The 26,509-nt window shown below is 50.4% G+C and overlaps 1 protein-coding gene across 16 annotated transcripts in view; it reads right to left on the bottom strand.

Moving 5' to 3' along the window:
• Positions 1–26,509, bottom strand: part of ANK1 (ankyrin 1) — a 214,031-nt gene that overhangs the window by 70,618 nt on the left and 116,904 nt on the right. For 14 of the 16 annotated variants that reach the window (XM_067721829.1, XM_067721826.1, XM_067721831.1 and 11 more), the window contains exons 2-3: positions 21,623–21,724; positions 1,942–2,040 (exon numbers count right to left, since the gene is read on the bottom strand). In XM_067721829.1, the coding sequence (XP_067577930.1) occupies positions 1,942–2,040; positions 21,623–21,724 (201 nt within the window). Of the gene's footprint in view, positions 1–1,941; positions 2,041–3,753; positions 3,865–21,622; positions 21,725–23,507; positions 23,526–26,509 lie in introns of those variants that run through there. The other 2 variants (XM_067721824.1, XM_067721825.1) reach the window with 2 other exon arrangements.

Below are 26,509 nucleotides of genomic sequence, written 5' to 3'. Positions count from 1 at the left end.
CTCAGGTCCGGAGTCACAGGGAGATGGTTTTTTTCTGCTCCTCCCGCAGCATGAAGGAACGTGCCCTCAAAGAAGCAGGAAAAAGTACTTAGCTATATTTGGATCCACAAAGACCCAATTTCTCCATTTCCAGGGAGTCCCAGAGCTCACGGCAGGGAGGGTGGCTGCAGTGGGTGCTGAGTGAGTGCCCGGGCTGGGGAGGGGGGTGCAGGGGGAGGCAAAGAATGCATTTGTTTCACGCTTTTAAATTTTCTAAGCACAGTTTAGGAACCTATATTGGTTTTGGCTTTTTAGTCTTGTCTTTTTTAATCTCGCTCCTGCTTGCGAGACCCGTTACAATTCCCCAATCTGTTGTGGCTCTTGCTTTGCCCACGGTTTCAGCTTCACCCTTTTTTTCCTCCCTCTGTTGGGCCCTCAGAAACCACGTTGGCTTATACAATTTCTATAAATACAGAGACACACCAAGCGTTCGCTTGCAGAATACCGATCCAAGGGGGAAATTTGGAGAGAGTAAACGTGCTGAAGCGTAGTGTTTCTGCAGCTCTTGTGGGGATGCCAGGGGGAGGACAGCCACTCTGGCCACCACAGCCCGTCAGATGGTACCATGCTTGCGGCCAGGCAGCTGACAGCATCGGATGAGAAATAACCACGTCCCTTTCATCCGCAGAAGAAGCCGGGTGGAAACAATTGGTATTTGTCACGGGGTTAGAAAAAAAATGCTCTGTACACGTTCAGAAAGAGCAAATCAGTCTATTTCATCCGTGAGATCTTTTCACCTTTGGGAAATGACATGAAAATTACAGAATTTTCCCTCGAGAGATGAGTCTACCTTCATAATATTTTGGAAGTTCACTTCATAACCATAAATTATATCTGTTCTCTACCTGTTGTTCTTCTGGTTCTCTGCTCACGAGGTGGTAACTGCGTGGAACTGAAATCGGGGCTGTGCGTGAGACCACGCTGAATAAACAGCAAATGGAAAATAAGAGGCTGCAGGGACCAGCCCAGGAAGAAAACCATGGGATGTAACAAAGGAAGGGGGAGAAGAGGAAACAGTACTTGACACGTTAAACAGAGGTGATTCTTTTGGTTTCATTTTGTTTGTTTTTAAATGCTGGCTGCTTGTTGCTTAGTAAACAAATAAGATGCATAAGAAATGAAACTGATTTTGCAACATGTAGGTGCATCAATTTCATGACTGCAGTTTCTGGACTTAAGTCACTGGTGTTTATAATCTACTGCTTTGGGGAGAACCGTCCTGCTGTGAGAGGTGTGACATCACACAAATGCTTGGAGTAAACAGAACACTGTTCACTGTTCAAGGGACCCAGTAAGGAGAGGAAATGGGTTTGGGGCTGACCAAGGAAGACTCAGGGTTGGAGAAGGATGAATGAGAAGGGTGTGGGCTCTTCCACAGCCCTCATGAACGACATAGTCACCAATATTTATTGATTTCTTCCTATATAGGCATTATATATTCACTACCACATTTGATTTTCATACCAATCCTGCAACTACATATTATAATCTCCATTTTAAAGATGAGTAAACTGAGGCTTCTCACTGGCTGAGTGACTTGCTTCAGGTCACAGAGTATGAAACATCTCAGCGAGGATTTGGACCCAAGGCACCTGCCTGTGGACCTCTTAGCTTGGGAAAGCATGAAGCCATTGGGCAAAGGGTTTTATTTTTAGATTTACAGTCGAGTGATGAGGATAAAGGCCTCCTGAATCCTTGTGGAAATGGGGTCCTGGGTTTTTCAGGTGACTTCAGGGGCTCACAGGGCTAGGAAGTGACTGGAAGGATGAGAGGAGTTCAGAATCAGGCTTGGGTCTCTGTCATGAAGGGCTGGTTTCTGTGTCTTTAGGGTTTGGTACGATATGTGAATTTTGATGGAAACCTCCCGCCCCGCCCCCCACCCCCTGCCACCAAGAGACGTACCTTGGTTGTCGTTTCCAGGATGATCTCTTTGTGCAGAAGTTCGACCACCATCTTCACGTGGCCTTCTTTAGAGGCCAGATGCAAGCCGTTCAGCCCATTCTGTGAAGAGCAGAGAGGCAGGGACGGCGGGGTCAGAGGGTCCGTGCGTCCTGCTGGTCCAGGCGGCTGGACCGAGGTCCCTGACCGCGAGGGGCCGTGCAAAGGGCCCGAAGGGGAGACCCCGAGTGGTGTCGACATAGGCGCAGGGCAGAGCCAGCCTGTGACCAAAGCTTGTCTGACAGTTAAATTTTAGGGGAAAAAAACCAAGCAAACATTTTCCAGGGCCAACCATCAAGTCCACGAAAGCAGAACTCTCACTGGGTAGTTAAAGTTCCAGCCGCCCGGGCTCTAAAGAAAGCGGCCAGCGCAAGCTCACTGGTCCCCTCCTGCTTCAGACCCTTCTGACCCTTGCACTTAGATGTCTTGAAACTTTCTGGCAAAAGCCGCCTTCAAAGAGAGCTACTCAGAACACAAATAACTGACTACACGATGGAACTAGCTTTCAGTTCCAATGGAGAAGTAGATCTCGGCTCCGCACAGAGAATGATTTTCATCAGTCAGTGATCTCCACCCCCCTCTCTCTCCACCAGCAATCTCCCCTCTTCCCATCTCCTCCTTCCTGTCTCCTCTGCTGGTCAACTCTGTTCTCCCACGTCCCCTTTCGGGGGGAGCCCAGGGCCACCGTGGGCTCTGCCTGATAAGAAAGACCCTCATCACCAAGATGGAGGGGTTGGTTCCTGATGGTGTGAATGGAGGGGTCCCTGGCTCACCCAATATCTCTGCATCCCCACCATGGGGTCCCGAAACTCCCACTCTCCCTTTGTATCAGGGCATCATTTTCAGGAGATTCCAATTAAAACACAAATATTCTGCCTGCGAGTTCTAGTGCATTAACCCATTAACAGATTAGCCCTATTGCTTTGCTAAAACCTGCACTGGAAAGTACTGAGTGATTACTGCTGTAACGCTGTAACCTTTGCAGCTAGTCCCGCTAACCTGACAGCAGTGCCTCATGATGGGAGAATGGAACACATATAAGACCCTCTTTACGTCAGGGGCCTTGGACGGGGCAAATATAACTGGTGCCTTGGGTGTCAGAGAACAGCCCAGAGTAGGCTTGAAGGGAACTTTACCTACTTCCTATTTAGATCGGACCCGCCCTGCGCCCCAAACCCACAGAGTACAGCTGGCCAAATCTTTGCCCGTCAGCACAGCCAGCCTTGCCAGGGTGGGTGTATGTGGAGGGGATGGGAGAGCCCGCTGCAATATTTCCTCTCGCCAATGCCTGAAAATCTCCGTTAGATTTCTTCCTCTTGCAGACTTTGGACACTGTGAAAATGTAGGGTCCAAAGCGGTGTGAGTAATCCACACCCCAGTGTGAATGAGTTTATCAGATAAAGGCGAGGTCAGAGCCCGTTCTGATAACAGAAAGGGAGAAAGTGGTTGAAGGCAAGACAGCAGGTCTGTGACTGCAGGAATCTGAGGGAGGGGAGGAGCTCGGGGCTGAAGCCAGTTCCCCTCAAATCACTCTGCAAAATACAAACTTGCAGCAAAGCCTTTGTCAGGCGACCCGCTCGGGGGGCCTGGAGCCACTCTCTCCAGCTTTGCGTCCTGACTGTACCCCGGGGAAGGGTCTGCACCGGAGGGAGCCCCTCCTTCCCCAGCGCTGCCATCTGCAATCCCCTCTTCACACTCAGCAGCGCCTTGTCTGGAAGGTTCTGGGCGCTGAGCGCAGGCACCCTGTGGTCATGTGGGAATCCGGGGTGGGCATACCACTGTGGGCGTCACAGTCTGCTCACTGCAGGGGACTCGGCTGGGGCTTCGAGCGTGCGTGTGCTGACCGCGGGGCTTTCAGCGCTCCCAGGGGGGTGCAGTCACTTTCCAGGAGCAGTCGTTGGTCCTGAATGCCTCAAAGCTGGGGAAGTGGCCAGTCTACAAGGAAAACACTAATGTTTGCTGCTAACACCCCAGGGGTGGCTGTCCCTGCTCTTTGGAGCCAGAGTCAGGATCTCAATCCACAGGGATTCTAGACACACAGTCTGCCCAGAGGATGCTGGCGTCCAAAGGGTTATTGGAGATCCCTGAATGCTGAGGAAACCAAGGCCCAGAGAAGTCAAATGATTGGTTCAGGTCACACAGCCTTTCTAGGTCACAGTCACATATAGAACCAACCTGGATGCCCCAGGAAGAAAGAGTTCGGGGCTTTTTTTAACCCTAGGAAATGGTATGTTTCTTTTCATCAGCTGATGAAAGCACAGGTTCCCTTTGTGATTACCAGGCAGCTTAGAGGGACTGCTCCGTCACCATAACCATCCGTGTGGGACTGGTCACGACCGCTGTAGGTGGTCCCCAGGATTTTACTCGCTGCCCTGGTCCCTAGGAAGCCCCTCTGCTTCCCTCCCTGGGTCACATACCCCCTCCCAAAGCTGAACTCTGGCAGAAGGCAAGGGACCGTCTAAATATCCATAGATCTGTGTCTCTAATAGTTTTACTCAGCCTCCACCTCGGATCCTGGTTCAAAGATCTCTTTCTTCTTTATGACTTTATTTTTCTTACTTTATCTTTGATTTGTGTCCAACATAGTCACACTAAGTTACTTCCAAGTCCATTACTGTGATGATCTGAATCCAACTCCCTCACCAGGGCCACAGAAGAAGCCCATGTGGCGCAGCTATGACGGGTGGGCAAGAAGACCCAGGAATCTAGTGCAGAACAAAATCACACAGGGGCACGGCTATGACAAACTCTTGTCCCAACTACGGTTACCTCACGCCGAGCAGGCACTAAATCCGCTTCAGCAAACGTTTACTGAGAAGCTGTTCTGTGCCTGGCACTACGCTAGGGATGCCTGAAGCACAAACCCTGACCCTCAAAGAACTCAGTTTAAGACAGAAAGGAGATGCATATAATAAATGCAAAATCACGTGAAAAACGCCCAAAATGCAGGTAGAAGACTGATAGTAGCACAGAGGAGAAAGGAGCTGCTTGCTTAAGGGGTCAGGAAAGCTTCGCAGAGGGCTTTTCGGGGCAGTCTGCACACAGCCAGGGGTGCAAGTCCGTGAACAATGGCAACGTGAGTTTAAACATGTCTGAGTTTAAATTCGAAACCCATGAGCTCAGGTTTTAGAAACTATGCTCCCGGCCCTTCTCATCAAGGGCCCTCCTCTTTCTTCCATGAAGCATCTGGATTCCAGGACCATACAAACATCCAGAACCACTGCAGCGAGTTTTCTCCAGCAACTGGCCTCAGCAGATGGATGGATGGCCACATCCAGCAGCTGAAGTCGCTGAAAGCCTGAAAGCAAGTTTAGGGCATATGTACCCAAAGGAGCTTGTACAACTGTCTTATTAGAGGCATAACTAGTCTAGGCAGGAGACCACTTCCAGTATTTCAAAAGAGCGTTTCATGGATAAATACTACATTTCATACTTTCTTTTTCTTTAAGCAGACTTGTTATTGCTCAGATCTGAAGCGGGGAGGGGTGCAAATTCTGGGAGCTACTCGTTCTCAACTAAAACTGTGGACAGAGACGAACTGCAATCTACCACCTCTTTAAAATCAGGATCCGTGTGGTGTGCTTGAGTCAAATCAAGTTTAAGTTATGGCTAAGAGTAAAAGGCAGGCCGCTGAATCTTCCTGGCACCTTTGCAGCTAGTCCTGCTAACCTGACAGCCACTCCACTCCACGCTGAAGGGCAGACAGAATACTGAGGGGGATTATGGGGAGAAATCACATATTTCCTCCCCCAAATAACTGGGTGTAGAAGATAAACAAGAAGGAGGTGGAGGGATATTAGAGGAACTTCTTCAGCTAAATTAGCAGCTAGGGAGCAAAGCAGTAGCTACTTGTGGGCATTTTTTTTTAACCGCACGCTTTTCTCAGGAAAATGCCAGCTTCCCAAATTCTTCTTCCCGAAGACACCTGCTTCTGCGTCTCCAGTTACGCGCATGGTAGACTAACTGATTTTGTTCCACAGCCCTTGACTGCTCTTTTCTGTTTTTCTTTCATCACTCTTTTTCTATTTTTTGTTTCAATTTTGATCATTTCTACCGACATGTCTTCAAGTTCTTTGATTCTTTCCTCAGCTGTGTCCAGTCTACTCTGGAGCCTGTTGAAGAAATTCCTCATTGCCATGAAAGTTTTTAAAAATTTCTAGCATTTCATTGGGCTCTTTCTTACAGTTGCCATCTCTCTGCTGAAATCCCCTATCTGTCCATGAACAGTGTCCACTTTTCCTACTAGATCCTTTAACATATTAAGCATAGTTATTTCAAAGTCCATCTGATAGTTCCAAAATCCAGGTCATCTCTACGTCTGGTTCTGTTGATTGCTTTGTCTATTGACAATTCTTTGTTGTTGTTTTTTTCTTACTGTGTGTATTGTAATTTTTAATTGAATGCCAGACACTATATATAGAAGAGCAGTAGAGGCTGAAATAATTTGTGCCTGGAAATGGACATGTCTCTGCTTCTGTGAAGCTGTTAGCACAGGGCTGGGGATGGGGGCTGAGTCAATCTAGTCAGGAGCTGACCTGCGCCTGGGTTTTGCTGTTACCACGGGTGCACACAGCCTTCAGATTATTCCAGAGGTAGGCTGCTGTCACCCGGAGCTCAGAGTAGGAGCTAAGGTGCCAGAGGGTTGTTCTGTGATCCTGATTGCCGCTCAGCTTCCAGCCATCCTTATGTTGCCTGTGCCTCAGCTGGGGTCTTTCTCCACGCTCTTGCCCCCTGCCAGCAGTCCTGTGCTCTTCCTTGTTTCAAGGTAGGAGCAGAGCTTCTCTTTTGTCCTGCGCCAGCTTCAGTCCTAGGCAGGCTTTGCTCCTGGGCCTCAAAGGTGGGATTTTTTTCTTCATCATTTTCCCCTCTTCTCTGCAGCAGCAAAACCTGCCTTGTCTGTATACTTGGTGCTGAGTGAGATTCCCTTGCTCCTCCCCCAGTGGCAGCAGACCTCTGCTTTTTATTGGTATAAGGCAGTTAGTTATTTGTCCCAAATGGCTTCCTGCCCTCCCTGGGAGTACAGGGGGTGTGCCTCCCCCTTTCCTGAAGCAGCACTGTGTCTCTGCCTGTCCTGGGGCTGGAAGGTTTCCTACCCTCCCCAGGGGCAGAGGGAGTTTGCCACTACTCCCCCTCTGGAGAAGGGATTTTGCCTGAGGTCTGAAGGGGAGAGGGTCTGTTTTGGCCTCACACAAGGGAAGAGTCTGGGGCCACGCCCCAACCCCACAGCCACAGGCACCACCTGCTCTCCTGTGCTGCCCATGGGTGTCCTCTGGCCTCCTGATTTACCCCACTATTTCTCAGGAGCACCTGGTGAGGCCTGGGGCTCCAGACACACTCAAGCCACACCGGCCTGCGGGAGTCTGTGACGACTTCACTTGCATGGTAACTGCTTTTCTCTCCTGCTTCTGCCAAAGCTGAAATGGTGGCCCTCTCCCCGGAGGGCTCAGCGCTTTCTGGAATTCAGCTAAACGTCCATTGCCTTGTGGCCTCAGCCCTCTGATGGGCTCAGGGAAAACTGTCATTCTGTAGATTATCCAAGCTTTTCTCTCTCTGTTAGGGTGGGAGCAATGCTCTTCGAAGCTTTTTACATCCTAGAAACTCCCTATCCTGAGCCCCTGAGGCCACCTGGTCCCATATGATCTCGTCCCACATGGTCTTAACACGGCAGACAACCATTTTAGGATCTTTTGGGCAAAAATGTTCATGCCAAACATGCACACCTGGAGTTTCTTCTGCCTTTGCTCTGTTTTTTTCAGGTAAAATGTCAGTCTAGAGGATCCTTCTGAGGAGCAATCTGTCTGATGGGAGGGGAGGAGAGCTCAGCCAGGCCGTGTTTCTTTTAACATTTTTAAGAAGAAGAAGAAGAAAACTAAAGTCTCATTCAGCCTGAATGATTTAATTTGGAGTATTTTCTTGTACCAACTGTGAGAAATTCCACTGGTAAAATAGACAATTCCAGACATTTGTTCTCAGTAAATGATCCCTCTGTTTCACGTCTCCGATTGCCCCAATTACACTAATTGATTTCTCAATGCACAAATCCAGTAGACGTGTCACAGGAGATTAAACTCTCATCCTGTCCAGAGCAGAGGACGATTTCAAACCGAGAGGCCTTGGTGTCCGGAGATCCTCTGCCTCTTTGAAAACTCCAAGAACACCTCCGAGGCTGCTGCTGGCGTTCTCGTGTGGACACGCCCCGTTCCACTCCTTTTCTCACACCCGGTGATTTCACGCACACACACACAGGTGGCCCTGGAGCAGCCTCAGGCTGTGTCCGGAGGACCCTCCTGCCCACCTGCCCCTGCCACCCCACAGCCCCTGAACCTCATGATTCCAGCCCCTACACCCTTTCTTTGAGCTAAGCAGTGTGTGCTCCTGTAGCAGCTGGGAAGCATGGCCTTTTTATTCATAAGCACCTACTACCCTGTTATTGGCTCCGCTTAGCAGATTAATTGGCTGCCCTATTATCAGAGGCTATGGAGCCTTGGGCAGGGGAGGCTTCGATGGGGAAGGAAAGGAGTGGAGTCCTGGAAGAATAAGCCAGAGCAGCAGCGGCAGAGAAGGCCAAGAAGCTGAGGGCCCTAGAGGGGAACAAGACGCAGTGGGGGAGGAGTTTCTAGGTAACTTGCCTTCAGGCCACACCCACTTTACCCAGGCAGTCAGCCAGGAGTGAAGGTCTCGCCCATAAAGGACAAGGATGTATACACAGAGGATCACGCACCTAGTTCTTATATTTTATACACTACTTTCCCATCCAGTCCGGATCCTCTAGTAGCTTGTTATATCTGTCCAGGGAAGATGAGTATTATACTCTACGTTACAGAAGCTTAATTCCCCGAGTAACAACCCGCCTGTACATTCGTGACCTCTAGCTTTGCTCTATTATTGGTTCCTATCTGTGGGGCACGATCACTGACATTACATATTTCCAGGTCTGCAGCCCTGAAACAGAGTAGGAAATAAAAATCTAAACAGGGCTATGGAGAGAGAAAAGGACTGAAATGGTTGCCATCCCGACTCCAAATCCTGAAATTGATGAGAAAGAGAGAAAGAGGGAGGGAAGAAGGAAAGGCAGAGACCATGGAAACCAAAGACAGAGGGAAAGACGAGCAACAAAGGTGACGGGAAAGGAAAGACGGAGCGACTGTCACTCTGGGCTCAACGACATGAGGGCATGAATGAAGCTGCTGGCAAAGAAACTGCCACAACAATATAAATCTTGGGTCCTCTCCTCAAATTGCCTGCATTAAATTTTCAGCCCAAACAGAAATGAAATCAAAAGGGAACAGGGGTTTTCCCATCTTCCCTTCTCTTCTTGTTCCCGTCCCTCACCTCCCAGCTGGAAGATGCTGGCATCTGAGGAAGCAGGACAGTGAACTGGAGGGGTGCCCTGCAGAGGCATCTGAGAGGGAGGGGAGGGCCGCTCTGGAGTGCTTGGGAGGTTGGCACATCGAGTGAATAAACAAACATGTTAAGGATGATGCGAATCCGTGGAAGTCAGATTTCTCACTGTCTGAAGGGATTTAAAACCTGGAAAGAGGAAAGGCTGGGAAGAACCCTGAGGTCTTGGACCAGGATTACAAGTACTGGCTTGATCCCATGGGTTTTTAAAAATACACATACACAGATAGATGTAGAAATAGGTACAGATGTGTGTACACACATGACTAGCAGTAGCAGTGGGCACACCGAGTGATCAGATTTTGGTGTCTACGTACCAGCCTCCACTGAAAGGAAACAGGGGGCCTTGGAAAAGTGGCTGATCCAGGGCTGGGGCAGGGCAAGTACAAAATGCCACTGGGATAACTTATGCCAGAAAGTAAGGAAATCAAGAATGATGCAAACACGTCACATCACACAGAAGCCCGCTTATTGAAAGGGCTCCCAGTGGCCTGGTTTAGATCTGAACATCAAAATAAGGCATGAGAGTATCAGATTACAATGCATCAAATAAAACAGGAACCCATGAGTCTGAAGAGACTCATTATAAGTAAATAATGAATAAAAAACAAATCAATGAGGGAGAAGGGAAAGCTTGTCCTTCAGTGGAATGCCAGCTAATAAACATAGAAGAAATGATGGAGATGGAGAATCACTCCTTGGAAACACCATAGTGGTAGTGATGCAGGCAGAGGTCATCCGTGTATGTGCCAGGAATGGTGGCTGGGAGTTTGATGAGGGACAGGATATTGGCATTATATTGGAATATTCCTCCCCAAGAAAATACTGATCAACTACAGAGGGAAAAATGGATGATTTCACAGTAGAAAAACTTGGCAGACACCAACTTCAGCAGGTGATCAAGGCTAACATCCTTGGAGTGGAAAGGGAGCATGATTTCTATGGGATCCTGCTAGGAATGCCCTGCCTCTGCCTGGTCACCAGGAAACGTCAGCAGACGCAGCTCAGGTGCAAACTACAGAACGGAAGACGGTCAAAAAGAGTAGAAACAGGCCAAGGCTGAGGAAGCATTCCAGGTGGAAGGAGGCCGATAAGACATGACAAGTGATCCCAGAGGGGCTTCTTGGAGAGACTCTGTGTCCTGACTACTGGGTGGTACGCACCGGCTGTTTAGGGGTGATGGGGAACTCCATCATCTGTAGTACATATTACAGATCAATAGAGAGGAAAGGTCGCAGAGAATCTGGGTGAGGGAGATGTGGGGATTCTTTGTACAGTTCTTGCAAATTTTCTATAGGTTTGAAATGTTACAATTTTAAAAAAGAAAGTGGGGGGTAGGAAGGAGCCGAGTGGGAGGGGTAGAAGAGGTTGTCAGAGAAGCGGACGCAGAGCTCTGCGTTACTCTGGGCTCTGGCTCTGGTGGGAGAGGATGGGCAGCCCGTTGCGGTTCCCGCGCGTGTAAGGATCAAAGCCAGAGTGAGAGGCTGAGCATGCACATCCCTCCTATTTTACAGGCCCCGCGAGGGGCGACCTTTACCGGAGTTGAGAAGCCCGTTCTAGGCTGGAAACCCCGGAGAGCAGCCAAAGCCCCACATGGGAACCAGCGGACAGGAGGGCAGGGCAGGGCCCCCACACACCTCACCGCAGCCTCCTTCTGACCCGGCTATCACGTGGCTCCCTGGAGACCGCTTGGTGGGAAAGGTCTGCTAAAAATATATGACCCTGGGTCTAACACATCGGAAGCCAGAAAGAGCTGAAGCGATTGCTGTCACCCTGGCGGGAAATCAGCCCTCGTCTCCTTTGCCATCCTGTCTCCGGTCCAGGGGCGGGGAAGGTAGAAGCAGCTCAGAAACGGAGAGGAAGGCGTACAGTCAGAGGGGAAGGCACAGGACCAGCTCTGCACGTGCCCCTGCTCTGCCCTATTACAATCGAAGTTTACCTCCTTACCCAGGCAGCGCTTATGATTTAGAGGTTACTGGATATTCACAAGGAGAAAAACACTTGAGTGCTTTCATTATCTTAAGAAAAAAAGAAAAGAAAGAAAAAGCCAGAAACCCACACCTCTTTGGGAGCTTCGGGAGGAGATGCCTCGACCCGGTCCCCTTCCCTCTCCTCTCCATACACACCTGGGCAGCTTCCTTGTACTCAGCAGCTCAGCGGCCGCAGGGGCTGGAGGTCCTTGGGGACACAGAGGAAAGTGTGAGCTCAGGTTAATGAGACAACGGGACTAACGGGACTCTAAAATTCAGCTCAGCAGCTAAGAATATCTCCTGTGGACTAGAAAGAGAACCCACGTCCGAGATCTCAGCATTCCTTTAACAGGATAAAAAGAACCAGCTCTTCAGAAGCAGGGCAGTGGGGTTTACAGGCAAGAACGTCGGACACGGGACGAGGGCCTCTAAACTGTCCTCCTGATGTCTAGACATGTCACTTCACCTGCCAGGCCTCAGCCTGTGAATCTTCAAAATGACAGGCCTGCTTCTCTTAATTCCATAATTCCAGAATCGTGTACGCACTCTCAGAAGACAACTAAAATAGGGGAGGGTGGGACGAATTGGGAGATGAGGTTTGACATAAATACACTACCATATGTAAAACAGATAGCTAGTCGGAACCTGCTATATAGCACAGGGAGCTCAGCTCGGTGCTCTGTGGTGACCTAGATGGGTGGGATGGGGGATGGGAGAGAGGTCCAAGAGGGAGGGGATATAGGTATACATATAGCTGAGTCGCTTCACTGTACAGCAGAAACTAACAACATTGTAAAGCAATTTTACTGCAATAAAAAAAAAACATATGTGTTTTTGCACATAGAGATGCAGAAACACATACGACAAGACTCCTGCCAAACTGTTCACAGTAATTTGGGGGGGTTGGGAGCAGAAGGGGAGACTAACAGAAGACTGACTTTCTGTATTTCTGTAAAGTGTGAGTTTTTCAACAACTACCCTGCATTCGTTTTGCTGTTAAATGAAAAATCTCAAAACACACTCAGGGACATGGTTGTCACAAATGACAAAAACGGGCCTGGCACACACCGTGTGTTCCCTAAGAGTTGACGGAACTGAATTCACACACATGCAACCTGACACACACACAGAGCTATCTTTCTTCTTAATCTCTCGAGACTAAGAATGCCACATCTAGTCTTCACGTTGTAAATTCACAGCAATCAAACCATAAAGTGGACTTTGGAGGGTGTGCTTTCCTTGTAATATGTTCCAGATCCTTCCTGACGATGCTATCACCCTTTCTAGTCCCTCGGATCCCAGCGATGTCCCCGTTGTTGCTACAAGTGGACATTTTTATACACCTGAAGCAGTCAGTTAACTCTCTCTTCACCAAGAGGGAAGGGAAATGAAAACAAAACCAGTCAGCCTGTCCGCGGGGTTCGGTGCACAGAGGCCAGGTTAGGGGTTGGGAGGCCCCGGCTCCAGCTCAGGAAGACTCTTTGCCTCTTCACCGACCTCACTTATCAAGCACCTGCTCTATCCACTCCACAGGGGTGATGTGAGCCTTCAAAGCGGCCATGCCTGGAAGGGCTTGGGAAAGCAGAGACACCAGAGAACTGAAATCTGTGATTCTTAAAACACCATGGGTCACTCTGATTCATGTCAGGCAATCAACTTCCTTTCCAACTATAAATTAGCCACTGTAACTAGCAAGAGGAACACCAAGTAGCTCATTTCTGCCACGATGCAGAAGTCATTTACCTATTTAAAATAATTCAGGGGAAGGAGGTTTTCAGGTTCTGTCTTTTTCACTAGTACCTTTTCTAGCAGGAACCGGAGCTCCAGAAGAGTCCCTGGAACCAGGCTCTGGGGCGTCTAGTGTTCCCCTTGTACACCTGCACACCCCAGACCACCACTCTCCCACATGGGGGGGCTGCAATCACACACCCTTCCCCTTGCTTCTTCACTATTCCAGAGCTGCGACAAACAGCACATTTCCAGAAGCCTTAACGTTACCATGTGATCGTATGGTATACCACGTATCGAGAGGCTTTCTGTGTGAGTTGGGGGGTGCAGGTAGAATTAGGGAACAGTGTAGTTGAACATGATCTCTACACCTGTCAGCAGTTCCTAAGCAAAAGATGATGCCAGAGGGGACTTCCCTGGTGGTCCAGTGGTTAAGACTCCACACTTCCACTGCAGGGGGGCCCGGGTTCGATCCCTGGTCGGGGAACGAAGATCCCGCGTGCTGAGCAGTGCGGCCGAAAAAAAAAAAAAAAAGATGATGCCAGAGAAGACTAACAGCCTCCATACTGGCCCTGATCCAGATGCACCCTCCTTAGCCTGGTCACCCCATCCTCCCCTCTTACATTTCATGTACCCCAAGCTCACCAACATCCCCACTGCCTGTGCCCTTGGCCACCCCTGCCTCTGCACAGTCTGCTCCTTCCCGCTGCAGTTCCCCGTTCCCAATTTCCCTGGCAAACTCCCACTCTTCCTTCCAGGGCTTTCTCTGACTCACCGCAGCCACCACCCCCAGACTAGAAGTGATAGCGGAGCACTCACTGTGAGTGGCTCGCACGTGGCTTAGTAGAGCAGCTCAAGAAATGTGTTGAGTGATGAATAAGTGAATGAGGACAGCCTCATTCTGGATGGCGCTGGATCTGTAACCCTCTGTTTACAAGCTGGACTTCTTCACTGGCCTCCAAGTTCTTTGAGAGCAGGGCATGGTTGAATTTAGTGTTTCCCAAGGTCCTGGGGGTGTTCTAAGTGCTCAATACATGTTTATAGAACTATGGTATAGAGAACGGGTAAGCAACAAGGTCCTGCTGTGTAGCACAGGGAACTCTATTCAATATCCTGTGATGAACCAGAATGGAAACGAATCTGAAAAAGAATATATATATGTGTATAACTGAGTCACTTGGCTGGACGGCAGAAATTAACAGAACATTGTAAACCAACTCTACTTCAAGAAAATAAAATGCATTTTGAAAAAGGAAAAAAATGAATTAAAAGAAAAATGTAAACATACATGTTTGTTGAGTACCTGAACGAGCAGAGAAACTTCAGGGGGTCTTTGCCAGCCCATCTCTCCAAATCCAAAGTTATAAAGCTCAGAAGATATTCAGAAGTAACCTCTAGACCTCAGCTCTCTGAGCTATAAAGTGACACAGAGTTGAATGCCAAGATCTCCTCTAAGTTCTAAGACTATAATTTGGAAAGGTAGCAATTATCACAAATCCTGATCAAAAGACTTGGCATTTGGCTGCTGTAGAAGAGATTATTCTGTAGCTCTTGTTCAGGTGCACCATTTATTTGAAATGCTGAAAACCCTTCACCTTCAAGATAAACAAGTACCCAGCAATGCTGGGTGCATGTGGAAGGCACATGTGGAAATTTAGGGAACATCAATGGAACTAGCATGGTTTCACATGCTCTCGTGGGCTGTGTCGGAAATTGTTTATGTTTTTGTGATTGCTCAGATGGTCGAGCTTCTGGATACGGCAGCAAACACTGCCATGTATTTGATGAGTGTGGCTGGTGCCAGAAGCACCATCATGCAGGAGAGTCATTATCCTAAGAGGGACTATTTCACGCTGCTCTTAGAAGTGGCACTGCTTACGACGACGTGGATGGACCTAGAGATTCTCATACTAAGTGAAGTAAGCCAGACAGAGAAAGACAAATACCATATGATATCACTTATATGTGGAATCTAAAAAAAAAAAAGATACAAATGAACTCGCTTACAAAATAGAAATAGGCTCACAGATATAGAAGACAAACTTATGGTTACCAAAGTAGAAGGGAGGGAGGGATAAATTAGGAGTTTGGGATTAAAATATACACACTACTGTATACAAAAGAGCTAACCACCAAGGACCTACTGTATAGCACAGGGAACTATACTCAATATCTTATAATAAACTATCATGGGAGAGAGTGTAAAAAAAGAATATATATATGTATAACTAAATCACTTTGCTGTACACCTGAAACAAACACAACATTGTAAATCAACTATATTTCAATAAAAACTTATAAATAAATAAATAAATTTTTAAAACTCAAAAAGAAAAAGTGGCAGTGCTTAGATGGAGTTCCTACATGGGCTAAGCGTCAAATAAATAAGGCTTCATCATTAGTGGTTACAGCAGACTGGAGAGCTACTGACTGATTTTATGAGCACCTACTACGTGCAAGGCAGAATCCTGACAAGGAGTGCTGAATAAAGCAAAGTCCTCTCCCTTCGAGGTGCCTCCACTGTAGCAGGGAAGACAGACAGTAAGACCCAGACGCATAGCAAGTCAGGCAACAGTAAGTACCATGGAGAAGAATAAGACAGGCTAAGGGGATGGAGGCTGCCTGGGATGCTCCAGAAAACCCTTCTTCTAACTCTTTGCCTTATGCCAGCACTGCAGACAAGGCTTCTCCTGTAGGAGTGAAATTTCCTTTATTCCTATCAGGAAGGCCAATGAGCCAGGGTTTGTGAGCGTCATAAGAACAGCAGAAACCTAAAGTAGTGAGGCTTTTCGCCCCTGGAGTTAGAGCTGGCCGTTCCCAGTGGAGCCCCATGTAGACCGGGCAATTCTAGGAATTCGGGAGAACAGAGGCTCTTGACTTGCGGGTCCCTCGTTCTCTTTTTATTGGGCTAACTGCTAAGCACGTAAGGTCGATGAGTGCATCCCAGAAAGTATGTTTTTTTCTTGCTATGGCCGCCATAATAAAATATTTTAATTTGATGTAAGTAATCTAGCAATAATTCTGGAAATTGGACACACGAGGCTGCTGTTAGTGTGTGTCTAATTACGGAGCCATTTATTCAAGCCAGTATCGACCATATGACACGTCGTGTGCTGGGTGTTGAGGGGCAGAGGCAGCCATGGGCTTCGCCACAGGTCGCTTAGCATCTACTACGACAGATAAGACGACTCTGCTATGCTCTACGGTCGGACACGGCTGAGCTGTGAGGGGATCGGGGTGACGACAGCGGACATTGCTTCAGGCCCTGGGGACAACTGTGTCTTCACAATGGCTTTCGAGCTGAGACATGACCCAACCAGCCCACCGCCATGTGCGAGAATGACACGGTCCCAGGCTGAGTCAGGGCCCCTGGCCCCTAGATGCCCTGTGCCGTGTGTGCTGAGACCACCACAGTCAGGGTGACAACCCTGTGAGCCTGGCGGGGGCAAGTCCCTGGGCTTCCTTCGCTCCCAACCTTCTCCCCCCTTATTCAGAGCCCCCTCGGGATTCTGCCTGGTCCCCTGCCTCAGCTTCCCCCCCAAGTCTCCCCGCTTCTGTCCCTGTGCCCCAAGTCGATTCTCCACACAGCAGCCAGGGCGATCTCTTAAATACCTAAGTTAGATGGAGTACCTTCCAGAGGCGTCCCATCACCCTTGAAGCAAAATCCAAATCCTCACCGAGGCCCGAAAGCCCTTCAAGATTCCGTGCCGGCAATTTCTCCCACCTCCCCGCCTACCATGCCTCCCTTCCATCCTTCCACTGCAGCCACACTGTTCTTGTTCTTCCCCAAACAAACCAAGCTCACCCCTGCCCCAGGACCTTAGCACATCCCCTCCTCCAGGAACACTCACCTCCAGAAAGCACATGGTTCTCCCTTACTTCTTTTTAAATCATCCCCTTAGAGAGGCCTGCCTTAACTACCCTCTAGATGAGGCCCCTTTCCCTCCCTCCTTCATGGGATGTCTCATTAGCTGATGTTATGTATGTTCCTTTTCTTGCTAACTCTCTGTCTCCTTCACCAGCGATAAATGTCGCGAGGGCACAGACTTTGTCTCTTTTGCCTATCTTGCTCAGTGCCTGATACCTGGCACAAACAAGGTGTTTAATAAATACGTGTGAAATGAGCCCCACGACGACACTGGGGGATTAGATTCAACACACCTCTCGGCCCTGTTCCCATGCGCCGACGCCCGCTTCCATGAGTGCTGAGTGGCTTCCAAATATCTCTCTGGGTTGGACCTCTTATCTGAGTCCCAGGCTCAAATACAGCAATTGCTTACTGCATATTTCACTGGATTCCTCAAAGACTCCCTAAGAGGATGCCCGCCCAGCCCTGCACACACCGAGGCTGCTCCCGCTTCTTCTGTCCGTGAGCAGTGCCAGCCTCCACGGCCCGCACAAGCCAGACACCCTTCAGCAGGGTCCCTGGAAGCCTCCTTCCCCTCTCCCAGCCCCTTCCAACTCACCCATCCCCATGGCCACGACCCTGACCCAGGCCCCCGACGTGTCTCTCCTGCACTACTGCTGTCATCTTATAACCCAGGGGTCCCCCACCCCCGGGCGCGGAGCACTACTGGTTGCACATACGCTCCCTGTCGCTCGCATTACCACCTGAACCGCCATCCGTGGAAAAACTGTCTTCCACGAAACCGGTCCCTGGTGCCAAAAAGGTTGGGGACCGCTGTTATAACTGGCTTCCCTGTATCCACCTGTGGGCCCTTCCACCTGTCGTGCTCACAGTGGCCACCTGCGGCCTTGTCACTCCTGTGCTTGAATCTGTGGTCGCTCCCCTCGGCTCTTAGGATAAAGAGCAGAATCCTTAACCAGATGCTCTACCAGGACACACGGATGCAGCTGTGCCGGCGTGCAAAGGCTGAAATCCCTCCATCCTTCTCGGTCAGTCCCCCACTCCTGCCGTTCTTGTCCCTCCCCAAGACCCTTCTCCTCACTCGGCAACCAGAGGGTCAACGTGGGGCTCGGCAGGAAACGGTGGCGCACACGTGCCCACACTCGTGATGCACACACACAGGGCTCGGGCCCTGGGGCACGCTGACCCAGTTTTTGGCCGCTGTTGACCATTGCCCCTGCCTCTCGGGTCCAGCACAGCCCTGAGGTCACCTCTCCGGCCTCATCGGGTCCCTGTTCTCTCCGCCTGCAGCCGTTCTGGCTGCCACTAAACTCTCCAGGCTTGCCTCTGGAATGTTCTTCCCTCCCCTCCCTCATTAACCCCATCTCACCCCTCAGCTCAGTATCTCCTGTTCTAGGAGTCTTCTCTGACCTCCAGCCCTACCCCACATCTTTCTTTTTTTTTTTTTTCCCCCACATCTTTCTTACACATTCTCCTAACACCCCCTGCCTTTCCTCATGGCTCCTAACATAGTTTGGTCTGCAGACCCATTTGCGTGATTATTTGATTTAACGGCTCTCACAGCCAGTAGACTATAGTTCAGAGACGATGAGGATGATGGCTTTTTTCTTCTTTTAACCACTAATTTCCTAAAGCCCAGCTCTACACGTGAGGAGGTATCCAGGGAGACACTGGCTACCCGGGTCTGAAGGCGGAAAAATGCTTGGATCAATGAAAGACGCGGGTATTCATGGAAAGATACTGGCGTAGGCACATGTAGACATGTGTCCTTGCGTGTGGACTTGTTCTTTTCTATAACTATAATCATGGTGATCAAAATCAGTAGACATAATCTATGCAATAAGAAAGCTGCCCTGAATATTCAGATGTCTCTTAAATAAGCCTCTTTTCACACTGCTTAGCGTTATTATTTCTGAGGATGGCAAACAACTCCCATTCTTTCCACGAGACACACTCTTTGAAAGCGTGTTGCTTATATAAGCATCAGCATTTGCCATATTACTGCTATCATGGTCCACTGGCTCCAAAGAGTCAAGCAAAAGCAAATTCTCGAGCCACGACCCCAGGACAAGAGCCTGTTTTTATCTTCTCAAAACAGTGAACGCGCGCTTTAAAAAGAAGAAGCTCTCATCCCATAAGGAGGACGGGTCTGTGCGCATCACAGGGCAAGGGCGTTGCCTGGATGGTGTGCTGAGGTTCACCGAGGTTCAAGTTCTGGCCCCGCTGCGCCCCACCGTTCAGTCCTCTCCCCCCTCCCCCGCCCAACACACTCCACTCAGAGCAAAAGCCGAATCACCCGTCAACAACAGAAGGAGGTTCCAGCGATGCTGGCACTCCTGGGCGGGTCTGCAGCTCTGCCCCTGCGGCAGCACAAGACAAAGAGCAGCGGGGCCCAGATCTGGAAGAGGGCGTGAAGGAGCCGCGGGGCTAAACCAGTAGGAGGGGCTGTGCACCACGGGGAGCCCTCCTTTCGCACACCCGCCCCCCACATCATTTCCTCGCCTGCAGCAGTTAGCAGTTTCCTCTGGCGCTAAGCCCATCGTAAAGCGTGTCCATGAAGTGCAAATATTGCCTCATGCTCGAGGAGCCTGAGATGAACCGAGGAGGTGCCTTAGAGGAGCAACGGCAGAGGGACAGGCCACCCACACGCCGGGGCCTCACCACCAGCAGCCCGATCAGGACCGAGCCCCTCCCGGTGTCATCAGAATCTTCCAATTTCACACGGAAAATCAGCTCTGGCTCAGCGCTTAGGGACATGCAGTTGCCCCCACTTCTGCTAAGTGGCTCCTTTGAGAGCTGGCGTCTTAACCCTTGGAAGGCCTCTGAGGGGCTGGTGCGTCTCAAGTGGGCGCGCTGCGGACACTCAGCTGGGTTTCTGGGCCTGAACAAAGGAAGCCAGAACTCGCATCCCTGCCGCCCAGAGATGCATCCGCGGGTGTCCCCACGGGGCTGGGGGGTGGTTGGCGACACCGCAAGGACAACTCACACAGCCCCTCTCCTGAGCCCTCTGACCTCAGGACACTCCCGTGGCCCCCAGACTTCGCTCCTACTGTCTCTCCCCATGAAAGCAACGGGTCCAGAGTGTCAACCTCTCCAAAGGCGACCTTTAGGGCTGTACGTTTACTTAGAATCACCTCGAATGTCCTCAGGCCTGTGGACGCGCGCAGGCTGGGATATTTGGGTGGAGGGATGACAGAAGGGGGCTTTGCTTCTCCTCATCTAGTTTGCACCCCCAAGTCTGTCCACACGCCTGTCTCCCCTCTGAAGTTCACGGCCATGGCTGCTCCTTCGTATCACACACCTACTTGTTCCCCATCACACCACCACCCCCGCCCCATCCTCTCTGATCTTCCAGCTGTGGATTTAGACCACAGAAGACCAACTGGATCCAAAAGGAGTCTTGGCACAGGGTATTGTACACCTTAAGTAGGATGAGGGCCAGGAAAGTGAGGCTGAGGGGCCGGGGCCAGAGGCACGCCGCCAGCGGAAAAGTTAAGCTGCATTCCTGGTATTTCCCCTGCTGGCTTGTAAAGGTCATCCAGTCCAGCACAACACGGATGGACCCTGAGGACACCGTGCTCCGTGAAATAAGCCAGTTACAAAAGACATACACCGCATGAGTCCACTGTTATGCGTGAGGTACCTGGAGCAATCAGATTCCTAGAGGCAGACAGGAGGTTGGTGGTCTCCAGGGGCTGGAGAGGAGGGAAGGGCGAGCTGCTGTTTAATGGGTGCAGAGTCTCAGTTTTATGAGATGAAAAGAGCCCTGGGGATGGAGTGTGGTGACATCCATGGATGTACTTAAGGCCACTGAACTGTACACTTACAAACGCTTAAGATGGTCGATTCTATGTTATGTGCTTTTCACCACAATTAAGAACAATTTTTTTAATGGTTAAGATGATTTTTTAAGAAGTCACAATTGGTAACTTTCTTCTCAATCAGAAACGGAATCAGCTGTGTACGTGAACAACTGGCAGAAACAAACAAACACAACAAAAGTCATCCATCCACGGCCCTAGCCACACCCCTGTCCTCCTCCTTGGGAGTAAGATGCTCTCTATTCAGTCAGTGCCTAGATTTCTGGCCCCAAACCTGACTCTCTGTCTTCCGATCCATCCCGCACACTTTCAGTCCCCTCCCCCTCTCCAAACCAAGCCCTGTCACTCAGCACCAGAAACATCCAGAGAAGCCCTTTCAGCCGCACTAGTTCTCAGTCTCTGTCAGCATAGGACAGAGCAAGTCCTCAGCACTGTTTCCTTCTCAGCCCAGCAGCACACCCACAAAGCCCGCTGGTGGACAAAGGAGATGAATGTCACCACTGACACAGCATCCTTCAAAGGCCCTTCCTCCAGCCCACTTTCAAAGGCCACAAATTTTAAGACTGAGCAGGGACCAGCCAGAGACTTCTAAGGGGAGAGGCCGCAGGGGATGGAGCCGGGTGCAGCCCACACTGTTCGGGCACCAGCGCTTCTCTATGGGGCCCTGGGCCGCTGCAGGGCCACAAACTCCCGCCCTGCTGAAGGTTAGGGCCTTCAGCAGGGTGGGAGCCCCGAGGGATGTTTGAGGCCACTGGGAAAAGGTGAACAGAGGCAGATTCAAGCCTTCAGGAAAGGGCACCAGGCAAGAGCCGCTCTTCAGAGACCACATGCCTGCCTGCACCCTGCATCTCACTTACCTGATTACAGGTGTTAATGTCTACCCCATTCCGCAGGTGGTCCAAAGCTTTGTCCAAGTTACCTGATCTTGCTGCCCTCAGAAAGCTGGTAGCAGCATCGGCCTGTGAGGAGAAAGAGAAGCTGTGAGTGGGTCTGTGTGACACAGATCTCACGATCCATTCAAGCCCAGAGCTGTGAAAAAGGGCCAAGGTCACGGCGGCAGCCAGCACACCCTCCTGTTCAGGTGCCCACCATGGTCCCCAGGCGCGTACGGGCCTGGAGCCCCTGGACAGACCGCTCTCCGCCCACGTGCGGGGCAGCCTTTAGAGCTCAGCCTCCCTTCCTGTTGGTGTTTTTATGAGCAAGCGATCTTGGCTAGGACCCGGGAGGGGCCGGCCTTCGAGAGGGTTCCCATTCCACCAGTGACCGCTCAGCAGGCCTGGCGTCTCACTGCCTCGATGCCTCCACGGGCTCCGCCCTCCTCCTGAGGAGCCCAAAGCGCACTGCCCGGCCCCACCCACTGAGTCACAGCTGGAGAGACCACAGGAACCACACGCAAGCTCTTCGGTGCTATTCTGTGGTTTTGTTTTTAAGTAAACAGCGCGTAGCCCTTACTACGTGCCCAGAACCATTATCGGCACTTGGCATATAATACGTATCAACACACACACACAGAGATGCATTTCGTCATTTAAAATATCCCCAAGAGGTAAGTACTATTGCCGTCCCTATTTTACAGATGAGGGAACGGAGGCCCAGAGAGCCCAAGTGACTTGTGCAGGTTCACACAGCAGGGAAGAGGCACAGCAGGCGGTCTGGCTCTGCCACCTGAGCCGGCAGGTGCCCCTCGCCAGTTTTCCTGAATGACAGTAAAGCACTTGGGGTCTGTATGCTGAGGCTCAGACACCTACAGGCACATCCAGACCCTGCCCAGGACATTGGTTTGTATTAGAGATGAATGAGAGCTGGGGGAATGGAAGACAACTGCAGGGGCTCCGAGCAGCTCCCCTGCGTCTAGGGGGGCCCTACAGTCTGCAGGTACCTCTGCTCCTGTGTTCTTATCTGTAAGCCAGGGAGGGAGGGGGACAAGGCCTGGCTGTGAAGCTGAGAAGAAATATTATACATGACTATAATTATTACATCAGCACAAGCGCGGAGCACGGTGCTCGCACACGGTGTGCACTCTGGGTGAGTTTAACAGGTGAGAACTGTCAGGTGACAAGCCACGTGTGAAGTGGGGGGAGGTTGGGGTTGGGGGGCTTATGCCGTTCCTCCAGAAGATCCACCCAGGGGTGCTCTGTCTCCTTCCAAGCTCCCCTCCTCCAAGAACGTGCTGTAGTGGGCTGAACCGTGGCCCCCCAAGATACGCCTGCACCCTAATCCCTGGAGCCTCTGAATGTGACCTTACTTGCAAAAAGCGTCTTCGCAGATGTAATTATGTTATGGGTCTTGAGATGAGATTGTCCTAGATTACCTAGGTTGGCCCTAAATCCAGTGATAAGTGTCCTTACAAAAGACAGAAGAACACAGTCACACACACACACACACACACGCGCACACACACACACACACACACACACACACATACACACACACACACACGAGAGGTCGGAGTGAAGCGGCCACGAGCCAAGGAAGCTGGCAAGCAGCAGAAGCTAGAAGCTAGAAGCGGTCAAGAGCAGTCTGCCCTGGAGCCTCCGGAGGGAGCGTGGCTCTGCTAACACCCTGACTCAGACCTCTGGCCTCCGGACTGTGAGAGAAGATACTTCTCCCGTTTTAAGCCACCAGGTTTGTGGTACCCTGTTAGAGCAGTCACAGGGATGACGGTCCCTAAACATGTTAGATTCAAAGTCTACAGCCGACAATCTCAGCGTCCTACAATGAAACCAAAGCAGGCCTGCACACCTTCACCAATTAAACAGTTAATCCAGGGCAGGAAAGATTCTCCAGCTTTACAGATCTTCACACCGGAGGGCTGCCCCGTGCCCCCGTCCCTGCCATCTCAGGCGAGGATTAATCTGTTGGTTCCTCATGAGCTGGATTCCCAGAAAAATCAGGCTCAAGGTTCAGTCCCTCTGAAAATGTCTGTCTGTGCCTGCTGGTTCAGAAAGCCTGTCTGGACTCAGCTGTCTGGAAAAAAATATAGTACATTATTTCCCCAAAATGAGAGTATTAGAGAGAGACACATCTCCCACTTGTCCAAACCACAATCATAGGATGTGGGATGAAAACCTAAGCATGGTGGATACAAATAGAGGTAACACCAACTAAGGACACTGTCACTATTCAAAGCATTGAATCTAGGAAGCAAAGGAGAATATTTATGACAGACAGACAAGCAGATACACGGAGGGCTGGGGAAGCCCAATCTGGATGAGGTGAAGAAGGCTCAATAGTTTCTGTTGTGTCTAATTGAACCATGAAATTATAATACTAATATCAATCAGTTCTATCTTTCAATCCTGATCACAACCCGTGAGGCAGGTGTAATTATTATGTCCATTTTAGAGGTGACAAAACTGAGGTCTGGAGAGGTTAATAACACGCCCAAGTTCTGTGTTAGTTAACACTCAGGGATTCAGCCCAGGACTCCCTGAATCAAGCCAAAACCTGCCTACTGCCCTTGACCCCGAGGTGCATTCTCAGCGATTTCAAACCTGAGGGTGACCGGAAACCCATGACAGGTGTAGGGGCTGGGAGGGGCCCCATGCCTTTCCCAATTAAACAGTGAATCTATGGCAGAGAAAGGGTCCCTGGCAGGTCCCGGCTCTGACCCTGACCTGCTGCGTTGAGGCCAAGACAGGCCTCTAGGAAGGAATCATCCAGTCCCAGGCCTTCCCTTCCCTGATGATAAAACTGATGGTAAAAATAAAGTGACCGGCTAAGGTCACCTAGATAGTTAGAGGTGAAGTTCAATTGCTAAGGCTTTTTCATTTTCTTTTCAGTCTTCTCTGGGCATAGAGTCGTCAGGACCCATGTAGGAGCCTCAGGGTATCTTACAGGTGGATTATAGGTAATAACGGTGTCACTCCACTGTGTACCCCCCAGTTTTAATTCTACAACTTATTTCCTGAGGTCCTGTTTCAAGTCCAGAATCCTGCTAGGGCAAAGAGAGAGAGTAAAAATCCTGAATATAGGTCTCTGCCCTCGTGACTTGACAAGCAAAGTGATAGAGTTAGAAAGTGATCTATTCCACAGGCATGCAGTGGGCACCTCCTGGGTGCCAGAGAATACTTCAGCTGCAGAGCAAATGGCCCTCTTTGGAATATGAGACCCACTCTTGCCATCTTGTTCTGCTGAATCTCTAACTTAGTTTCCTGCAACTTAATGACCTGTCCTAGGTGCCGTTTCCTGGTGCGTCTAGGAACAGCCTGTAACCCAGTAGGGCAGAAAGAGAGTCAAAAGAATCCAATATGCTCCATTCAGAATATTTACCTGAGTAAATACCAACCAGAAAAACAACAATAATGACAAAATACGAACCAGACTATCTCAGCGCTAGGATAAATTGGACCAGAGTCCCCGGCCCTCCCTGAGCGCCCCGTCCCTGCAGGGCAGCCTCAGAGAGGCCTCTCTGTGTGGAGAGACCAGAGGAGCTAAAGAAAGCCGCTCGTTGCGTCCAGAAAAATCAGTCCACGATGGCCCTGAACCCTGTACCACCACCGAGAGCTGTCACCCCTCTGAGCACCCACACCAAGGCTGCCCACTTGCGCCTTTGCCCCTTCCTCATCTTGAGCTTTATTTTAACCTAATTTTCCCCTTGAGGAAACTGCCGGCACTGAGGGGAGGAGGGGGTCGCACACATCTCATTGCATACCCCGCCCACATCCCTACAGATTAACCCACGTGATGTCCCCGAACTTCTTTTCACAATGAAACAAGTCACCTTTATAAAGCCCTTCCTGTGTGTTAAGCCCTCTGCACCAACGACTTCACTGGCTCCTCCCAATAATCCCCAGAGGCAGGTACTTTCATTGTCTCCTCTTCACAGATGAGGTAAATGGGTCACAGAGACGTTAAGCATCTTGTCCGAGGTCACACAGCGAATCCTGGCTGAGCAGGAATCTAAGTAGTGCTTCCTCACTAGCCATGTTCTAGTGCCCAGAGATTCCACTCCAGTTCAGCTCTGGCCGGAGAGAGCCTTCCGCCTCTCAGCACTCAGAGGCTGTGCCCACTTCAGCCCTCGCTTCAGGAGGAAGGAAGCAGAGGGGAAAGGAAGGGAATGGAATTCCTCTTGGGACTCAAGTTCTCATCAGGGCTGCTCGTCAGAAAAGGGAGGTGAACCCTTGGTCACCTGAGATGCCCGACTATTATTAAACTTGCACTTCCTGAGTGGGGCAGATACGAATATAGCAATAGATAAGTAGCAGAGGGGACTCCAGTGTCCGGGGAGGGAGCGCCGGAAGCAGGGAGCTAAACGTCAGCAAGCCTGCACCCAGGGGCAGGGGAGGCTGCCGAAACACCGGGGCCAGGTGGAGTCTAGGTTTAGACCAGGTGGGAGAACCCAGGGCCTCCTCACGCCTTCTCTGGGGCTTGAGATGGCCTCAGTTTTCCCAGAACAAATCATGACTGACTTTTTCAAGGTCTCCCAGTGCAAAATCTCATCTCAAAAGATGAATGGAAACTGAGCTCTCATTAATTTCTGTAAACAGTGATAAGACAGTATCTCCTTCCCAAAGGGTCTTGCATGGGCAAAAGGCAGAGTCACTGTCAGAACTCCCAGTAGAGGTTCTGGACCTTTTCCTGAGGGGCTGCAGCACATCCGGAAGACCAAGTACAGCAGGCGGCGTTTGGCCTGTATATGGGACGTGCCCTTCACATCTGAGAGTGTCTTCATACTCAGCGCCCGGGGGCTCCTTGGAGCCCAGGCCGGGCCTCCAAGAAAGAACAGGCAGTGCCCGCCCGCA

This window comes from Pseudorca crassidens, chromosome 21 (assembly GCF_039906515.1).
Source record: "Pseudorca crassidens isolate mPseCra1 chromosome 21, mPseCra1.hap1, whole genome shotgun sequence".
In the NCBI taxonomy this organism is placed as follows: domain Eukaryota; kingdom Metazoa; phylum Chordata; class Mammalia; order Artiodactyla; family Delphinidae; genus Pseudorca; species Pseudorca crassidens.
This window is presented reverse-complemented; position numbering and strand designations above follow the sequence as displayed.